The sequence below is a fragment of the Manacus candei genome, unplaced genomic scaffold, assembly GCF_025592945.1.
Source record: "Manacus candei isolate 608988 ecotype Guabito, Panama unplaced genomic scaffold, ASM2559294v1 h1tg000002l, whole genome shotgun sequence".
Taxonomy (NCBI): Eukaryota; Metazoa; Chordata; class Aves; order Passeriformes; family Pipridae; genus Manacus; species Manacus candei.
This window is the reverse complement of record NW_026138050.1, coordinates 12,487,088-12,504,353: the sequence shown is the minus strand read 5'-3', so window position 1 is coordinate 12,504,353 and position 17,266 is coordinate 12,487,088. Positions and strand designations below refer to the sequence as shown.

Below are 17,266 nucleotides of genomic sequence, written 5' to 3'. Positions count from 1 at the left end.
TGCCTTAGCTTGTCCATGTCACCCTGTGCAGGACGTGTGTGTGGCTGAGGGCCACAGATACTCAGCTGCCATGAAGTTACTCAACTAAGGTTTGTGCAGTGCAGAACTGTTGTTTTATGTCACTGATAGATTATTCAACTCAATCCTTTTGAAAGATGAGGATAGAAAATTATAATGAAGACAGATGTAGTCCTCCCAGGATATTATAAAGGAGGAATCTAAACTAGTAAAGAGTTTGTCTTAATAGAGTTACAAAAAATGATTATAAGACACAGAGACTTAAATAAAGGAGGTAAATCCATGAAAGTCAGATATATAATACGTGGTGAGGAAGCAGGTTCATATTTATAGAAAAATAATTTCAGGAAATTATTACCACATATGATGTTATTTAGATGCACATTTTCTTATTAAATCTAGACTTCTCAATTCTCTGAATTTTCCTTAGCACAATAAAATTATAAAAAACAACTGAATAGATGCCCTGAATTTGTTGTTCTTTTTTTAATGCCCCCGGGTAGCACATTAACACATCATCTATTCCTGGGTGAAGTAATTCAGATTTCAGTAATGTGGTTATTTGAAGACCCTGTGTTGGTTTATAAGGAGCATGATTTATCTGTCTGCCAAGACAATTCTTTTTAATATAAAGTGTAAAAGGAGCTGTGGTAAGAGGGGTCCCCGTGTGATGCCTTCAATCTCTTCCCATGCTTAAGACATATCATCTGTTTTCTGCCTACAACTTCAGAGAGAGGAAAAGAGGAGATAAGCCAAGCAAATTACCCTTTGGAAAATTATATACTGAAGTTCTTGGTGTTTTACATTTTGTCCCTTGGGTGAAGGGTGCTGTTAGAAAACACAGTTGACTCCACTGGCAAGATTCAGTCATAGGAGTCAGTGAGTGACAAGGACAGTGAATAGAGGAAATATTCTCTGAAAAATCTATGAAAGTGTGAAGAATTACTTTTCTTCAAACTTCAGGAGAAGCAGAAGGGGTTTTATTTAACATCACTCTCATAATACAAGACCAAAGGGAGGAAATAAGATAAAATCAGCTGATATTATTTTTGTAGTGCAAGTCCTGTTTGGGACTGTTATACTCAGTTGCCTGATTCCATTATTTCATCTTAATATTGGCCATGTTAATGATGGAATTACACATATATATCTCATTTTAGAGATAGGTACATTTTTTCAGCATAGTATTTATCAAGTGATTGTATTTTTAGAGTTCAAAATAAGCTTCTGTCTGTGCATGACTGAGAGTTATATGTAAAAGGAAGACTGAGGTGGATGAAGGAACCTGTCCAGGGTTACAACCAGCTGCACTTAGTAATGAAATATTTATCAACCACTATTCATCTTCCCTGTATATCCACAGATCACCACGAGAGGAAGAAAAAAAGGTCCCCTTTCTGACACATAGTCTCTCATTATGCATTATTTTCTGAGTAGCAGTGTTTAATAGTAATTGAGAGTAGCATGTTTTAATGTCCTGTGGTAGGTTGACCTTGGCTGGCTGCCAGACCCTCACCCAGCTGTGCCCCCCTTCCCCAGAGTACAGGGAGAGGAACTCAAGTGGAAAAGCTCTTGGGTTGAAGGTAAAGGCAGGGACATGGCTCACAAATTAACATCATGGGCAAAACAAACTTGAAAAATGAATATAATTTAGTGCCTTTTGAAGTGCAGTTGGATGGTTAGAAACAGAGACAGAACCTAAACTACCTTCCTCCAATTCCTCCACTGTTTCCCAGCAGGAGTGGACAGGGATGTGAGGGACTGAGGGTTGTGGTTGAGGGATCTTCATCTTCAGCAAACTTAGTATAATTTGTATATCATCTCATAAAAGTCCTTCCATGTTGTTCATGATTGTGTGCTCCTACCTCACAGCCATGTGAAAAGTTTTATTTCTTACTTGCAAACAGGTATAAGAAAACCATGGAATGTTTCAAAATAATCAGAATATCAAACCACAACGAAGGTGCAATGCAATGTAAACAACAAGCTCCTTGAAAACTGCCAGTGTAGACTGGGTTTTGCCTGTTTTGTTCTGCAGACATAATAAATAGAAAAATACACGAGTAAAGGTCTGACCTCACTGAAACAAATGGCAGATGCTCTGATTTAAGTGGAGCTGAGTTTTCACACATTATTATTCCACAGCAAACTTTTATCATCAGTGTGGTTTTATCCATGTCGCTTGTGTGCATGTATGCATATTTATGATTTTCTCAAGTGATTCTGACTTAGACACATATCAGCTCAGCCCTGTGGGTTTTGGTCATTGACCACAATAGATCACTTATATTTCTGACATGAAAATTCTTGTTGGAATTGCAAAACAGCTCAGACTAGCAACTTGGTAATAACTATTATTCCTAGATAATAGTATTCCCAAATTGAAAATACTGTTGCAAAAAAACCCCTATTGTGTGCTCTCATATTTAGCTCTTGAAACAGCTTGGGTTGATTCTGATAGTGGAAATACCCATTTGAAGTTGCAGAACTGCCAAATGAATGTAAAATTGCAGGAATTACATAATGTGTGTAATTGGTAGGCCACTGTTGTGTAGTTCCAGTTTTATTTAGTGTAATCATTTAAACTGTCTTTGTCATACTGTGTCATTTATCCTGAAGGGTTTAGAATCTGAAATTTGCACTACATGCACTGATGATTTATCTTAGCTGAAATACCACAGTCTCTTGGTGAACTGTTAACAGCAATATAATAATACCAACATTTTTTGAGGTAGGAAGTAGTAATGTATCCAACCAAAACTGCAGGGGAGCTCAGAACCATTGGCATGTTCACTTCGATTTTCATTTTGAAATGATCAAGTAAGGAAAGTTAATATTTTTTTTTTCATAAGAATAACACCATGACATTCTCAACAGACCTGTTGTCACTATGGGACATGTGCATCAAGCCAACAATGCAGTACCTATGGATTCTCTCACCTCTGTGTGCATTGAGGTATTGAGATTTGACCCAGTGCATAGAATATCAACAGCATAATTATTTCACCCACTCCTCTCAACATAGAAACTTATGCTGTGTTTTGTTTTCCATCTAAGTAATGACAATTACCTCTTTATTTCAGAGGGTTGGCATAATTGCAGGACAAGGAAGTAGCACTTCAAGAGTTAGCTTTTTGTTAATGTATTGAGACTGATTGTAGGATTGGCCCACTGAAAATTTTTATAGAAAAAAAAAAAGGCAAGAAAAAGCCCCTCAGCCTTATCACAAGTTTTTTCCAATCCTGCCATGCTTTGTCTCCCTTTGACCAAGCATTTGGCACTCTCTGTAAGTGGATGTATTTGGTACAGTTTCACTTCTGATAATTACCACCAACCTCCTTAACCAATGTGAAGAGTGCCTTCCTTCCCCCTTCCCTCTGTTCTTGTGACAAGACTAACCTCAGCTGTGCAGGGGTTGGTGGCATTTGCATGTGGAAATGCACTAATATGGATGTTTTTCTTTGTGTGTGCATCCTTGCAGTGTTGTATACCAGGATGGATTTTATGGTGCAGACATTTATGTAAGTATTCATTGATGTGCATGCTGTCCTTGTACATTACCAGAGTCATTCTTTTTACAAGTTTGCTGCCTAGCTTGACTCTGTTTTGTCTATTTACCATCCCTTGCCTGTCAGAAAGAATTGAGAAGAATATCTCTCACATTGGAAGACCTTTCTGTTCATTACATCTATCATTGTTCAGTGGAGCTGAATTAACTCTTCAATCAAATGCTGAACGAATGCAAAAAGATGTGAAAAATGTGTGTGTGTGTGTGTGTGTGTGTATGTGGAGGGGTGTCTCCCTTCATAATTGAAGTTAAAAAAAAAAAAACAAAGCAAAGCAGAAACATTCTTTTGCAAATCCCAAAAAGCTCTTTTTAAAAAAAAATCAAGGCAAGCTGAATATTATTAATACTTGAACTATGAAAATACTTCACGGAGAGATATAAATTTCCCGAATCCAGCCAACACTGGGTATCTGTAGGTGCCGGGGTGATAGTAGAGCTTAATGACATAGTAAGTTTTAAGAAATGGCTGTGTATTGTCTGTAATCTGAGTAGACTTGCAGCTGCACTTTGAAAATCCACTTATTTCAGTTTAAAGGAAACGGGTAGAGACTACTCATGATATAAGTGGATTATTTGTTAGGAAAGATTTATGGCCCCGCGTCCATCATTATCTACTCACCTAATTGTTCACCAGTTTCTTTTAAATGATATTTTTGCAAGTTTTGTATCAAGTTTTTCAAGTTTCTCACCTTGTTTCTTCTTGCCAAGTTTTTACCTTGAATGTGTACAAAGAGGCTACTTATGTCTGAGTATGCAAGAGGTTTGAGGTGGTTGAGGCTGAATTTCACTCTTCTAAAATAATTAATTCTTATACCTTATGTGTAGGCGTAAAATATTTTGCTGATACTAATTAATCTTTTACATTTGTTATTATATTAATAATAACAAATTATTTAGATTCATTATTTATATTAATAAAGCAATCTGGCCCTAAGTTACAGGTATCATTTTGTTTCACCAGACAAGTTGCTCTAACCAGCTTGTACTGTCTCTGTTGAGATATGACAAGACAGATGAGTTGAAATTCATACATATATTAAAAATTAAATAGGTAATGCTAGAAAACATCCCTTGTGCTCATTATCAGCAGTCTTCTAGAACTATTTCCAAGGGACGGGATTTTTTTTTAATATGTTTTATATAAAGAAGGACAACAATTTGAATTTATGTACGAAGTAGGTTTGTTTTTTCTGATGGAGGTGGAAAGGTTGGTATTTCCCTGAAAATTCATTTGTGCAGATTAAAAACATTAAATTAGCAAGAGTTAAAATTGTCTCCCTATGTACTTAGTGATGGTGTCAGTGACATATTGTTTACAACACAAGAATCAGCCGCTGGCCAAAGCCTTGCTCAAGTGGAATGTGCTGCTCTAATCCCACCTAACCACCTTGCTGCTCAGTTTTTGAGCTCTATGAGATACATGGAACAGTGTGGAACTTCCTGAAGTGTGGGTTCCAATTCTCATGTTCCTTCAAACTGCCAAAAGAATGTGACATCCACTTTGCTCAGTTTACCAGCCCCAAAGGGCAACGAGACACCTTTCTCTGGATGGCTCAGTGTGGCAGAATAGGTGGGAACTAAATGTCAGTGGAACAGTCTGTAGGTTTGGAACCCACTGCTGCTGAAAGCCAGGAATATCTTTTTTGGGGACTGACAATATTATTTTTAGGTGGCCTCACAGCCTCTCACAGACTGTAACATTTTGTTTCCAAATGGAAAGTGATTCCAGTGAGGAAGATACCAAAGAAATGACTAATTTCTAGTGTAGCCTCAGTTTTGTTGTCTGCAATAGTTGTGTGCATTAGAAAATAGAATAACTATGGTGGTTCATCATAAGTTATATGTTTGAAAATGCAAAACTATGCTTTGGTTTTCACTCAGTTACAGCCTCATATTTCTGATGGCATATCTCAGTTTGCTTAATGGAACAGAATGTTTACCTTTACAGCATTTGACAGAATTAAAACACTCTTCTGGAGATTTTTTAAATTTTTTATAGTATACAAACATTCTTATTTCATAATGAATTTTTCTTCACATTTTTGCTGTCTTGCATATAAAACATTTACAGGGGAGGGAGAGACAGATAGAAAGAACTGGCATAAATCAAGTGAAGCCTTACAATTCACAGAATATTAATTCTTAGTGTAGTAGTTTGCAGCAGACTGAGTTATTTATTAAATCCCAATTGTTTATGGCATAGTTCTACTCAGCTTTTCATTTTAAGTACAAAGCTGAAGCTTTGTGAAAGCAAAAATGCTCTGTGAATAAAAAAGCATTTAAACAATATAGGGTTTAACAGTAGATTGGGGAGAAAAGAACCTTAAAAATACCACAGAAAGCAAAACAAAAGGCACACAGTACTGAAAAGCCAGATCAAAAATATGCATTAATGAGTATATCAAAGTGGGTTTCATCCTGCTCTGATTACATTGAGTACCAACAGCAATATTGCATAACTAACTATCAGCATAGCCTTTGGTGGTTCAACTTAGGGGAAAGGAAGGAAGGAAGACACAAAAAGATACTGGTTGGGTAAAAACTGGATAGTGAACCAAGAACAGCAAATGTCTAGAGCTGCTTAATACTAACCAGTAGAACAGAAGAGAATAAGAATATAAAAATAAGTGGAAAATACAGTCTAAAGTGAAAAATCAACAACCATGATTCTAGATGTAATATAATATATTCTGTATTTCATATAATTCTATATGGAATGTAATAATGCTTCTGAAATAGCTGAGCTATTGAATTCCCTTTTTAAATGTGCCTTTGAGTAGGAAAAATAAAGGAGATTATTAGGAAGTAAGGAAGACCTTTTAAAATTAAGTATTGATTCACTAAGAGAAAAAGTCATTAAAAGAGAATTAAAGTTGCCTGCCAGCAAATATAGAAGTTCTTAGATGAAGATTGGCACCTGTGAAAATAAGAAAATACACTCCACAAAATCAAGCAAAAATAGTAACAGACTCAGAAATATTCAGTTAGAATAATAGCTCTGCACTTTTGCTCTGCTTTATCTTAAACCTGTTATTTTTCTTTTTTTACCATTGTCATAAAGAATGTTTCCAGAGCATGTCATTCTTCAGTCCACACCTAAAACGTGGGGAGGCTCAGAAACACGAGAACCTTCCAAGCCTTGTCCCCACCAGCTGCAGAAGCCCCTGGGTGGTGATCTGGTTTAACCATGTCTCTTGGTCGGGCTCACTGTTCACTGCAAGATTTTCCAACCTGCTCTCAGGGTTCCTGACCTGTGAGACTGCAGCTGGCAAAAGTCCACGACAAAATACTCATACAGAGGTTTAAGATTTTTATTTTTTTTCTGTGTGAGCTGCTGAGCAAGAATAAGGCAGATCAGGGGTATGGGACAAGACTACCAATAGCTGCTGCCACCACCTTTACCTCAAAACTAGGATGGTGTTGAGGGTGGAGCACTTGCTTGATTCCCAAGGGAAAAGCAGATATAATTACCTGAGCAACATTCCCTTGACCTCAGATAGAAGCCCATCAGGTTCCCTGGAAGGCCCTGTTCTGATGTGAAAAGCAAGGATCTGCTGATAGCACTGAGATTTTTCTTTCAAGTACCAAAGATTTGTTGTGTTTTGCAAATGGAACTCACAGAACCAGAACGAGAAGTGGAGAAATGACTTTTCCAAGGGCAAAAGAGTCTCCCGGGAGCAGTGAGCTGTTCCTTCCAGTTCTCTACGTGCTGGAACACTCCTTGATACCTTTTAAAAAGTTTGGATATCTAGTGATGAAATGTCTTTTCATCTCTCTTTATGTTCACAAAATGCTTTGAGATCCTTGGGTAAAAGGAAGTATTGGAAATAAAAACTGAGGAAAATTAAATCTCAAAATTCATATAAAATTTTAAAAATGTTCATAACAGGAAAAAAGAACCAAAAATATCAATCATTTAGAGTCAGTTTGAACATATACAATCAACATTCAGTACACCTAAGATCACACAAAAAAATAATTTAGTTGTATTAGGAGGAGGTGCACACATGTATACGAGGTTTTATAACCTACAGATGTCTGTTTCTATAACTTGTTTTTGTGGAAATGACTCTTACTGCAGATACACAGACACTATTTAAAAATTCAGCTGCATTTAATTTTCTGTTAATTTTATCAAATCCTACCTAAAATGTGGGTGATTTCTTTCTAAACTTGATTAAGATTTCTCTGTAACAATTGGCTCCTGCTCTTTGATGGATCTCACTGTTCTTTTTCTGTTTGCCCGAGCCACAGACATATATAAAACATGGAGAGGAAAATTACAATGAGTTGCCCTGGGGAATTTGCCTAAATTCCTTCCCTGCATCTTTCTTTCCATCCTTCTTCCCTTACTCATTCAAATCATCCCGTTTGTGTTTCTTTATAGAGCAGGATTGCAAGAACCTGTGTTTGGCAATAAGTTACCACAGGTATGACACAGTGACTGATGGAAAAGCCTCTTTGTGCTGAATGTAGACTCTTGTAAAATCAGAGCAATACTCAAATAATTATGTTGAGAAAATGGATTCTGTGTGTATAAATTACAAAAATAGTCCACCAGTTGCATTTATTCACAGATTGTGATTTGTGTAGTGTAGTGAAACTATTCTTATTTTTTAAAACTACTTAAGCTGTTGTAACACTGTTTTATCATTGCTTTGGAAGTAGCAAATATGGGAGCACAGATGAGACAGACGTTTTTTCATTATATTGTCTGAATTCGTTATTTCAGCTGAATTTTCAAAATAATAATTCAAAGCATAACAGTCAGGTACTTACTGTATGAATGTACAGACTGAGGGAGGAAAAAACATTCCTAAAACATTTCTAATACATAAGAAGCAAAAATTGTTGTTTATTATTATGTAATTATTACATAATTTTGTTGTAAATATTTTATTTTGTAATATAGTCTAAGGCATGAAGATAAATATTTAATGTTACTCAAGAGATGTGTATGTAGTGAAGCTTACTGGTGTATTCCTCATCTAAGATATCAGCTAAGTTCAAAATTCAAGAAAAAATGTAAAGTAGAACTTGTCTCAGAAGTTGAGTTCAGGGGTTTGAATCAGATTCCCATCCCAATTCCCAATGCAAAGTCTACCTCCAAGTATTTTGGTCCTGCAGTGAAAAATTATCTGAAGTAATTGAAGTAAAACAATAAGAAAACTTGGTATGACCCCAAAACTGCAGAAACCAAGCCCCATAAAAATAATTTCCTTAAGCAGGTTCTAATGTGTAATTTATGACAGCTCATTTTAAAATTATGAGTTCATGACATGGGATGGTAGGGGATTATGTTTTTCCTGGCACCCAAATTCATGCTGCATTTTAGCTCTCCAGAGAATTCAGGCAAATTCAATACCTTCAATCTCTTATTATTTGTATTGCTTTATACTCATTCTTTCCAGGGCTCTCACAAATGTCAAACAGTTGAATCCAAAACGTCTTAATAAAAGTTCAGAGTCAAGCTTCACTGTTCAGCAGACATTCTTTGCTGAAAGCAAATCAAAATGCAGGCATAAAAGGAACGTAGCACCTATGTTTAGGCAGCAAGGAAGGGTCTGTCATCGCAGACTGACCAGTTTTTTGGGGGGATAGTTAAATAAAGGAAAGAAAAGCAACCCTCACAGAGGCCACCAGCTGCAGATTGCCGAGCAGCTGATGTGTGAACAGCCTGTCTCATTTTTGCCTGATCCAGAGCTGCTCGTGGTGACCTGCTCTCAATTCCATATCACGGTGATGTGCATAGTTGGGCTGACATGGAGTGGCTCTCACTTTCAAGTCAGGGGTTTTAGGAATGGACAACAGGACAAGTGAGGGAGTCCCACACGTGGTGAATAAAATCGTGTCATGCTGCAGATTGACCTGCAGTCTGCTACATGTTGTCAGGACTGGATCATGAAAACAAGTTTAATATCTTCCTCGTGCTTTTAGAATTTGTGCTCCCTCATATCAGCACTCAGGGGAAAAAAAAATAAAAAAAAAGGGGAAAAATGCTATACTTAGCACTCAAAAACCAGGAGGGAAGAACAGATAAATTTGTATCATCTCTCACCTTTCTCCCTGTGGCAGAGGCCAGACCAAGTGAGCAACCTCCATTGTCTTCCCTCAACCTCGCTGTTTATTGCCTCAGTTTGCACTTGGTGACATTATTTGACATCCTGTATGCACATACCTGCAAGCAATATGTGCCTCTTATACATTTTTTGGCAGTAATAGCCTTCTATTGGTTTATAAAAATCAAATGATCTGAAATGAGAAAGCGTTTTGTCTCGCTGCCTCTGTGTGTGCTCAGAGGAGCAGCTGCCTGCAAAGGAGGGAGCACGCAGGGGATTATGAAATCCTTATTCCTGCCTGATTCCAGAGCTTGTGTGACACAATTGCTGCTGGCAGGGAGCTGACCGGGAGCAGGGAGGGAAATGTCCTGTTCTCTGTGTGAGCGCTTGAAAAAAAATCAGGAAGAGCGTTGCTCAAGTGAGCTGACAATTCAAAGCCTGCAGTTCCTAATGAGCTGTCAGGATATGTAAAACTTATGTTTATTCTCGGGGTGATGTGGCATTATCGGCTGAACGATTGATTTCCAAACCCAACCTGCTTCAAATCTTCAAAGCCACGAAGGTTTACACGTGTTGGGGATGAAAGCACGGTGGTGGAAGGGGAAGTAGCTTGTAAAAGTGGCTGAAATTGCTTTTCTGCAAAGAGCAAATTTTGATTTGTAAAATCCAAATAGAAACCCCACAAAAGTTGCTGTAGTGACAATGTACTACTGTTACAGTAAAGGCTGACACATTGGGGCCTATTCTTCGTGCTTCAGCAGAATATCTTGGGTGAATGCAGCCTTCCAAAAAAAGAAAAAAAAGGAAAAAGAGAAAAAAAAAAAATCAATCTATTAAAGCGAACACTTCAGCAAAAGAGTGAATTTTATTCAAAGCTGAGCGAGCTGATACTGTCCTATTCAGCTCTTTGTTAAGGTGGGGGTAGGTGGGGAAGGCACCACAAGAGCCCCCTGTCCCAGAGGGTGATGGGGGGAGAATTCTAATTGGGACGTAAATCGTGTTTGTGTTATCTGCAGAGCTGGGCTGTGCCTGTTAATTGGCATGCTGAGATCATTTTGAAATGGTTGATATAACACCGTGGTCCATTGAACAGGAAGCTCTGCTGTTTTCACAGTTTGATAATCAATGCATCACTGCACACAATTCCTTTCCAATGTGTGTTTGTTTGTCCTGTTTGCTTAATTGAACAGCTGGAATTACTGTTACATACAACTGAATGTTAATTCATGGAAGAAGAGAATTTTGCTTCTTCATTATAATTTTATGTATAAATTGGAAACCTATGTAACATTAAGTGTTAATTGAGTGCACAAATTCATAGGTTTAATCAGCCAGGCATGATAAATCATATTTTGTACTAAAAAAGAATTGATTATTAACTGAGTTTGTCTTTTAAGTTCGGCGTTGCTGTATGAATATACATACACCTTGTTTGTAAGAACAATTACTACTTGAAAACTTGGAGAAGAATACAGTGTTGTCTTGTAAAAAAGCCTTATGTTCATCATCAGAGTTCATAGCTTTCTCCTGATCTCTGGGACAAATCTTAAAAGTTGGTGGTGAAAAATTTTATTTAACGATTCACTGAAATATTTCCTTGACGTTGCCCTGAATTATTTCCTATGCATTTTAACCCCTCAGCTGAATTGCAGCATGACAGTGCTCTTTCAGCTGTTGTTAAATTTTGCAAAATGTTATTTGAAGTGCTGTAGCAACCCAGTTAGAGCGTGAGTTTGTGTTTCAGGGTGGTTATGCTGCCTACCGGTATGCCCAGCCTGCCACTGCCACTGCAGCTGCCTACAGTGACAGGTAAGACCTCTTTTCCTGCTCATCAATATTTGACCAGTGGAAGTTGAAGATGATTCTATAAATCTGCCTTGTTGAAGTCTCATAACTGTCTTGTTGCTCTGCAGATAATTGTGATATCTAAAGCAGGCTGTTTTATTATAATCCATGAATAGCCACAAATTGAGAGATTTTTAGGCCTTAATTGAGAATCAGGCATGAGATGTGCACATTGCCAAGCTGTGGATCATCCAGTTAACATCTGTGACCCTTGTACAATGTAGATAAATATATGTACAGATTCATGATGGTCTGCTGCTAAAGATCATTATTTGTCTTAGGAGTATTATTTCAGTTGATTTAGAACCTTGAACCTATTGAGTGCCCTCAATTCTCATTGACGTTGTTTTAGTCAGTGGAAATTGAGAATGAACTGTGTCTAAGCTTGAACTATCCAATGCAAAACCAATATTTTTTTCCATTTGCTTTCTTTTCAGGCATTAGATTTTTTTTTTTCAATACTGAAAAAAAATGTTTTTTCTTCTTTTACTCTGTATTTTTATCCTCAAAATATAAACTGCATTTAGTGGAAATAAGATCAGAAAAGAAAGATTATTAAAATCTGCACATGCAAAGACTTAACTTCTATCAACTAAGAGCAATGTCACATATATTAGTGTCTTCTTGAAAGATGAAAATTGGGAACCTTTGGAAGTCAATGTCTAAATTGCTGTTGACTTCAGTAGGAATAGGATTTTGTCAAATTGCATAAAATTAAGTCTTTGCAGTGTGTGGGCATGATTTCTGAAATGAGAAGGGAGAATATCCTATGTTTTCTTCACAAACTGTACCTTTAAAATCTATTCTATCTCTAATGATTTTCAAGTACTTGGAGAGTGTACAGTTGTAAAGGGAGGATATATAATATATCATGGCAGACAGAAACACACATGTAGTTGATAGCAGCGAGAAGTAAGGTCACACTTCTCCATACCTGATATAAGAAAATTTTCCCTTGGAATCATGGAAATAATTTCTCAAGTCTTCAATATGTACTGAAAAATTTCTTTAGATGCTAAATTAGACAATGCTATAAATGTTTCTGCTTCTTAAAGAAATCAAGAGATCAAGAAATTTTAGTGCACAATTTCTTAGATTGAAGTGCTGTTCATGGATTCTGTATTTTTAGACCAAAGTCCCATGGTATGAATGTTACAATGCTGTGCATGCATATTTGCCTTTCAAGTGCTTATTATTCTGGGTAATGAAGATATATTTCTTAAAGTTATGTGAATAAAATAATTTGCATGTATGGCTGAGGCATGCTGTGTCAGACAGGTAAGCAAGCTACTTTCTATTAATTTTGGGTCAGTAATTATCAACTAGATTTGTGCTGGATGCACTTTGTTTGCAATGTACTGTTTCTACTTAGGATAACCTGCCCAGGTGAAGTGCTACTCAATAGTCTCATTTCATTTCCACAAAGGTGTGTTAGCATGTTGCAGCTCTAATATTTTTCTGTGAGCTTATAATGCAAAACAACTCCTCCTTCTAAAAAATCTTACTAAACCAAAAGGACACAATTGTAAATAACCTCCTGTGGTTAGTCAGGTTTTACCAGCTCAGGTGTCCCTGGATCATTTTATAGGGTGTTTGTTCCTATGAATTAAACCTATACATTATTTAGAGAAACTGAAAAATACCAAGATGACTTTTAAATGCTTTAATTATGAATCAGTGTACCTTCTCATAAAAGCAATCAAATGCTGGAACATAAAATATCAGTTGGTCACATGTTCTGCTATGGCAGGGAGTCAACATCACAAAGAGTTATGCTGCCAAAAAAGGTAAAGGATTTGTTTAGGAAGATAGTGCTCTTAAATGCTGTAAAGGAAGCTTGAGATGGAATCAGTAATAATGCAGTTGTTACAATCCTTAATTATTTTTCTGAAAAAATTGTCTAATTTTCAGATACACTCTGTGTCTAATTAGAATTGTAATAACCTGTCTTTGCTTGCATAATTTTAAATATCTGAAATTAATTTTACATCTTTTGGATTTTTTTAATTTAGCTTCTCGTTTTAAACGTGGTTAACCCTCATCTTCGATCTGCTTCCCCCAAATGAATACCTTTCTTGTCTTAATTACAAATCTCGTAACTGAATTTCCTTATGAGAGAATCCCAAAACTAGCATAGAGAACAAAACAAATAACAATCTGCTCAAACATTTCTTTGCATGTGGGAAACTATGTGCAAACATGGATACCTCTGATTACTCACAACTGCAGTTTGTTTAATTTGATTAACTTTTCGTTCATTTTTTAAATGAATTTAATTTAGCAACTTTTGTGAAATTACTAATGTTGAAAGTGCTGGAATATAGTTCAGTACAACTGCTTCTATCTTTTCTTCTCAATGTAATAATCATCTGCACTCCTCTGACAACACTGAAGATTCCATATCTCCTTATACACTTATTTAGTGTTCATTTGAGCCCCTGTTTAATTTAATTACACATGAGCTATATTTATTGTTTACGTAAAAAAATAATGACCAGAGAAATTAATTGAGAACTAGTGAGTATTTACTATTGAAGCAGTGACATATCATGGAAATACTATTTCATAGTAAGTTAAAAAGTAAGAAAAGCCTCATTTTTCTGATCATATACAGGATGAATGACAGTGTTCCATATTTGAAATGCTTCTTAAGTCAGGAGATGGAAAGAGGAAATCTTTAGATTGGAGACATGTTTTGGTAAATTAAAAATAAAGGTTAACAGAAAGATTTGGGACTCCAGAATCAATACACCAAGTCAATGGATAATGATCACTGTCAGAGGGCTCTATGTGAAGAAATGCAATGGTATCCTTGTTTGTCACAGTTGGAAATATTGCTGGAAATAGGCAAGGAACAGATATATAGAGAAGAATCAGGTGGCAAGGAAATATCATTGAACCAATCAATGCAAACCCCTAAGTATTAAGACAGGTCATGTGCTCATAAACCCAATTTCACAACAGAGGTAGACCTTGCAGATCCCTCCAGTCATTTCTTAGGATCAAAACCACCAAGGAAACAGGTCCATTTTGTTTTATTTTTGAGACAATGCAATAGCTGAATATAACTTCAAAAACATTTAGAATTGAATTTTGATACCTGTGATGTGATCTATCATCATACTAAATTGCAGTTAAAGATTTGAAGGTCTTTGCATAAGTGGATCAAGGAAAAATCATGTTTAACTTGCCAAGATTTAAAATATTTCTGTAAAGTTTTCCAACTAGTATAACTGCTAAAAGGGGACCTATTGATCTATATATGTTCTTTACCATTCTGGAGCTTTGCCTGCCAAACTCTTTAAACTGAGCACATTTGGAAACAACAATTGTAAGGATGTGCAAAAGACACTAAATCAGATGTCAGTAAAATATTCTTACAGCTTTTATTCATCTTTCACTCAATATATTTTAAAAAAAATAATAAAAAAAGTTGTTAGATTTCTGTCCAAGTCTAAAGTAAGAGAAACTAGCCAAGTCATCAAATTTTATATTCCTGAGGTAGAACAAGTCAAAGCATGGCAGTGGGGCGTATTGTCATTTTGTCATTGCATGTTCACTTGGTGTTGCTGGTATGTCTGTAATGCTGTACTGGATTTGACAGATCCATCACATAGCTCAGTGAATGGCTTGCTTGAATTAAGCCTATGGGCAGACTGATTCACATTGATTGGCTATTGGTTTTGTGTTCTATGATTTGATTATTGCATCTTCGATCCGAGTACGAAATATGTTCCTCTCTTGCATATTAACTTTGTCAGCAATATTTATGGAAGTGTCTGTGGTAGTGTGATAAAGCAAACCCCTGAGAGCAGTGAGTGTGAAAGGCAGATCATCCCCCTTCTGCTGCTTGCTCCCTCTGTGCCCAGAGCTGTGTGTTTATATATGTATGGTTGTCTATCCATATATACACACACACTCCCCATCCATCACACATGCACACACACACAGATCTACCCAGGGATTGTGCTCTCAGCATAATTCCCTTCTCCTGACACAAATTTAAACCTCACTCCAAACAATGGGAAGATTCCCATTGACTTCTTTGTTGTCTGGATTAGATCCCTCATCACTGGAAGCTGATTTTTTTTTTCCTACTATTTTTTTAAAAAAAAGAAAAAGGCATATTCCAAAATATTTTGCGCATAGCACTTTGTAGTATAAAATATATTTTATTTTTTTCCTCCACTATCAGTTTGTGTTCCATGTTCTGTGGTCATACCTAGGATTTTATATGGAATTTGAGAGAAGAGGTTTTGTCATTTGGAAATTATGTATATTCCAGATCTGAAATCTTACTCCTGGTAAAATCCTGACATTCCAGTAATTTACACTTTTAACATGACTGTATTATTCACTTTTGTCAAAGAAGTAGTGTTTACTGAGTTAGAGTTTAATATATTTTCCAGTTCTCTTTGGGCAAGTAGTTGAGAGTAATACTTGATATTTGTCGTCAGATTATCTTAAAATAGAATAGGTACAGATTTGATTTAATTGGAAACATACTCATTAAAGAATGAGAACTTAGAATGAAGAATAAAAATACACAAAATACAAAATATGAGCTTCTCTGTTTTTTTAAATATATTGTAGACTATAGGATCTTATATTTCATGAATAAACAATGAAAACCACTATAGTTTTATTCAAATTATTTTATCTTATTGAGGATCTTCCTAGAGATATATACTAAAAAATAAGATTTTGAGTGCATATAAAATATAATAACATCTTCAGCCAGAATTTAATTTTCCATTAAATAATTTTATAGAAGCATAAATATTTTAACATGTAGTGCTTCATTCGTTTCATGACTCCACTTTCTAAGATTTAGGGGAAAAAGCTCTATACACAGTTTTAATTTCTAAATGAATCAGGTTAGAAGAGAAAAAAAATTAGAATATAATGATAACTTTACCCTTCTACTCCCAGCTGGAATCTTCAAAGCTTTTTGAATTTTGCTATACCAGTGGAATCTTGAGAAATGGAAAGGTTTGGGGGACAAGAGGGTCCATAAACAAGAATTGTATTACCCATATCCTAGGCTACTCAAATTTTGAAGGACTCGGTTAGCATCCTTGACCAGGTACAGAGGGTTTGTTTAGCTTTTGTAACAGCAACAATGGAGCATATGTTTAATAACTTTATTCTGTAAATGCTTAGGTTTGATGTGATGATGTTTGACTGGTCTAGCTTTTTTCCTGGATATCCCGTATGGTAGCTAAAACTTGTTTATTCCCTATTATTGCAAATACAAATCAAATCATTCACTTGGCTGTTACAGAGAGGTAATGGGTTTGGCCATCTGCCTATTAGACTTTGTCTGTCTGGTCCATGGTAAACTAGTAGGTCACTGTCATCATGTTAATATTTCATGATCCATATTCATCCTTCAGATCCCAGTTTTGGGAATAAATAGAGTATATGACTCATGCTCTAACCATAACAGTGCCTTTTAGTGAATGAGTTAGAAAGTAAAAGTGGGTGATTCTCAATAATGAAAACGTAGTAGAAAAAAAAAATAAAGAGTTTGAAATTCTGTGAGCAGGGATTTTGATGTAGTGAGGAACTTCCTGAAATTGGAATTTCCTGAAATAAAAATGTGTTGTATACAGTACTTTCCAATGATTGCAACATGGTTCATTCTAGAATATTGTAGATATAGTGCTTTTTGGGGAGACACAGTGAGTCATATCAATGTAGGAAAACATTACAAGCAATTACATTTCATAAAAATATAATCTACCAATTCTAGAAAGCTGCTTTGGTGTTTTGA

The 17,266-nt window shown here is 36.0% G+C and overlaps 1 protein-coding gene across 28 annotated transcripts in view; it reads left to right on the top strand.

The window, feature by feature from the left end:
• The window catches only part of RBFOX1 (RNA binding fox-1 homolog 1), a 1,149,451-nt gene that overhangs the window by 1,105,266 nt on the left and 26,919 nt on the right, over positions 1 to 17,266 (top strand). For all 28 annotated transcript variants that reach the window (XM_051793639.1, XM_051793308.1, XM_051793550.1 and 25 more), the window contains 2 exons: positions 3,500 to 3,539; positions 11,390 to 11,454. In XM_051793639.1, coding sequence (XP_051649599.1) covers positions 3,500 to 3,539; positions 11,390 to 11,454 — 105 coding nt within the window. The remainder of the gene's footprint in view (positions 1 to 3,499; positions 3,540 to 11,389; positions 11,455 to 17,266) is intronic.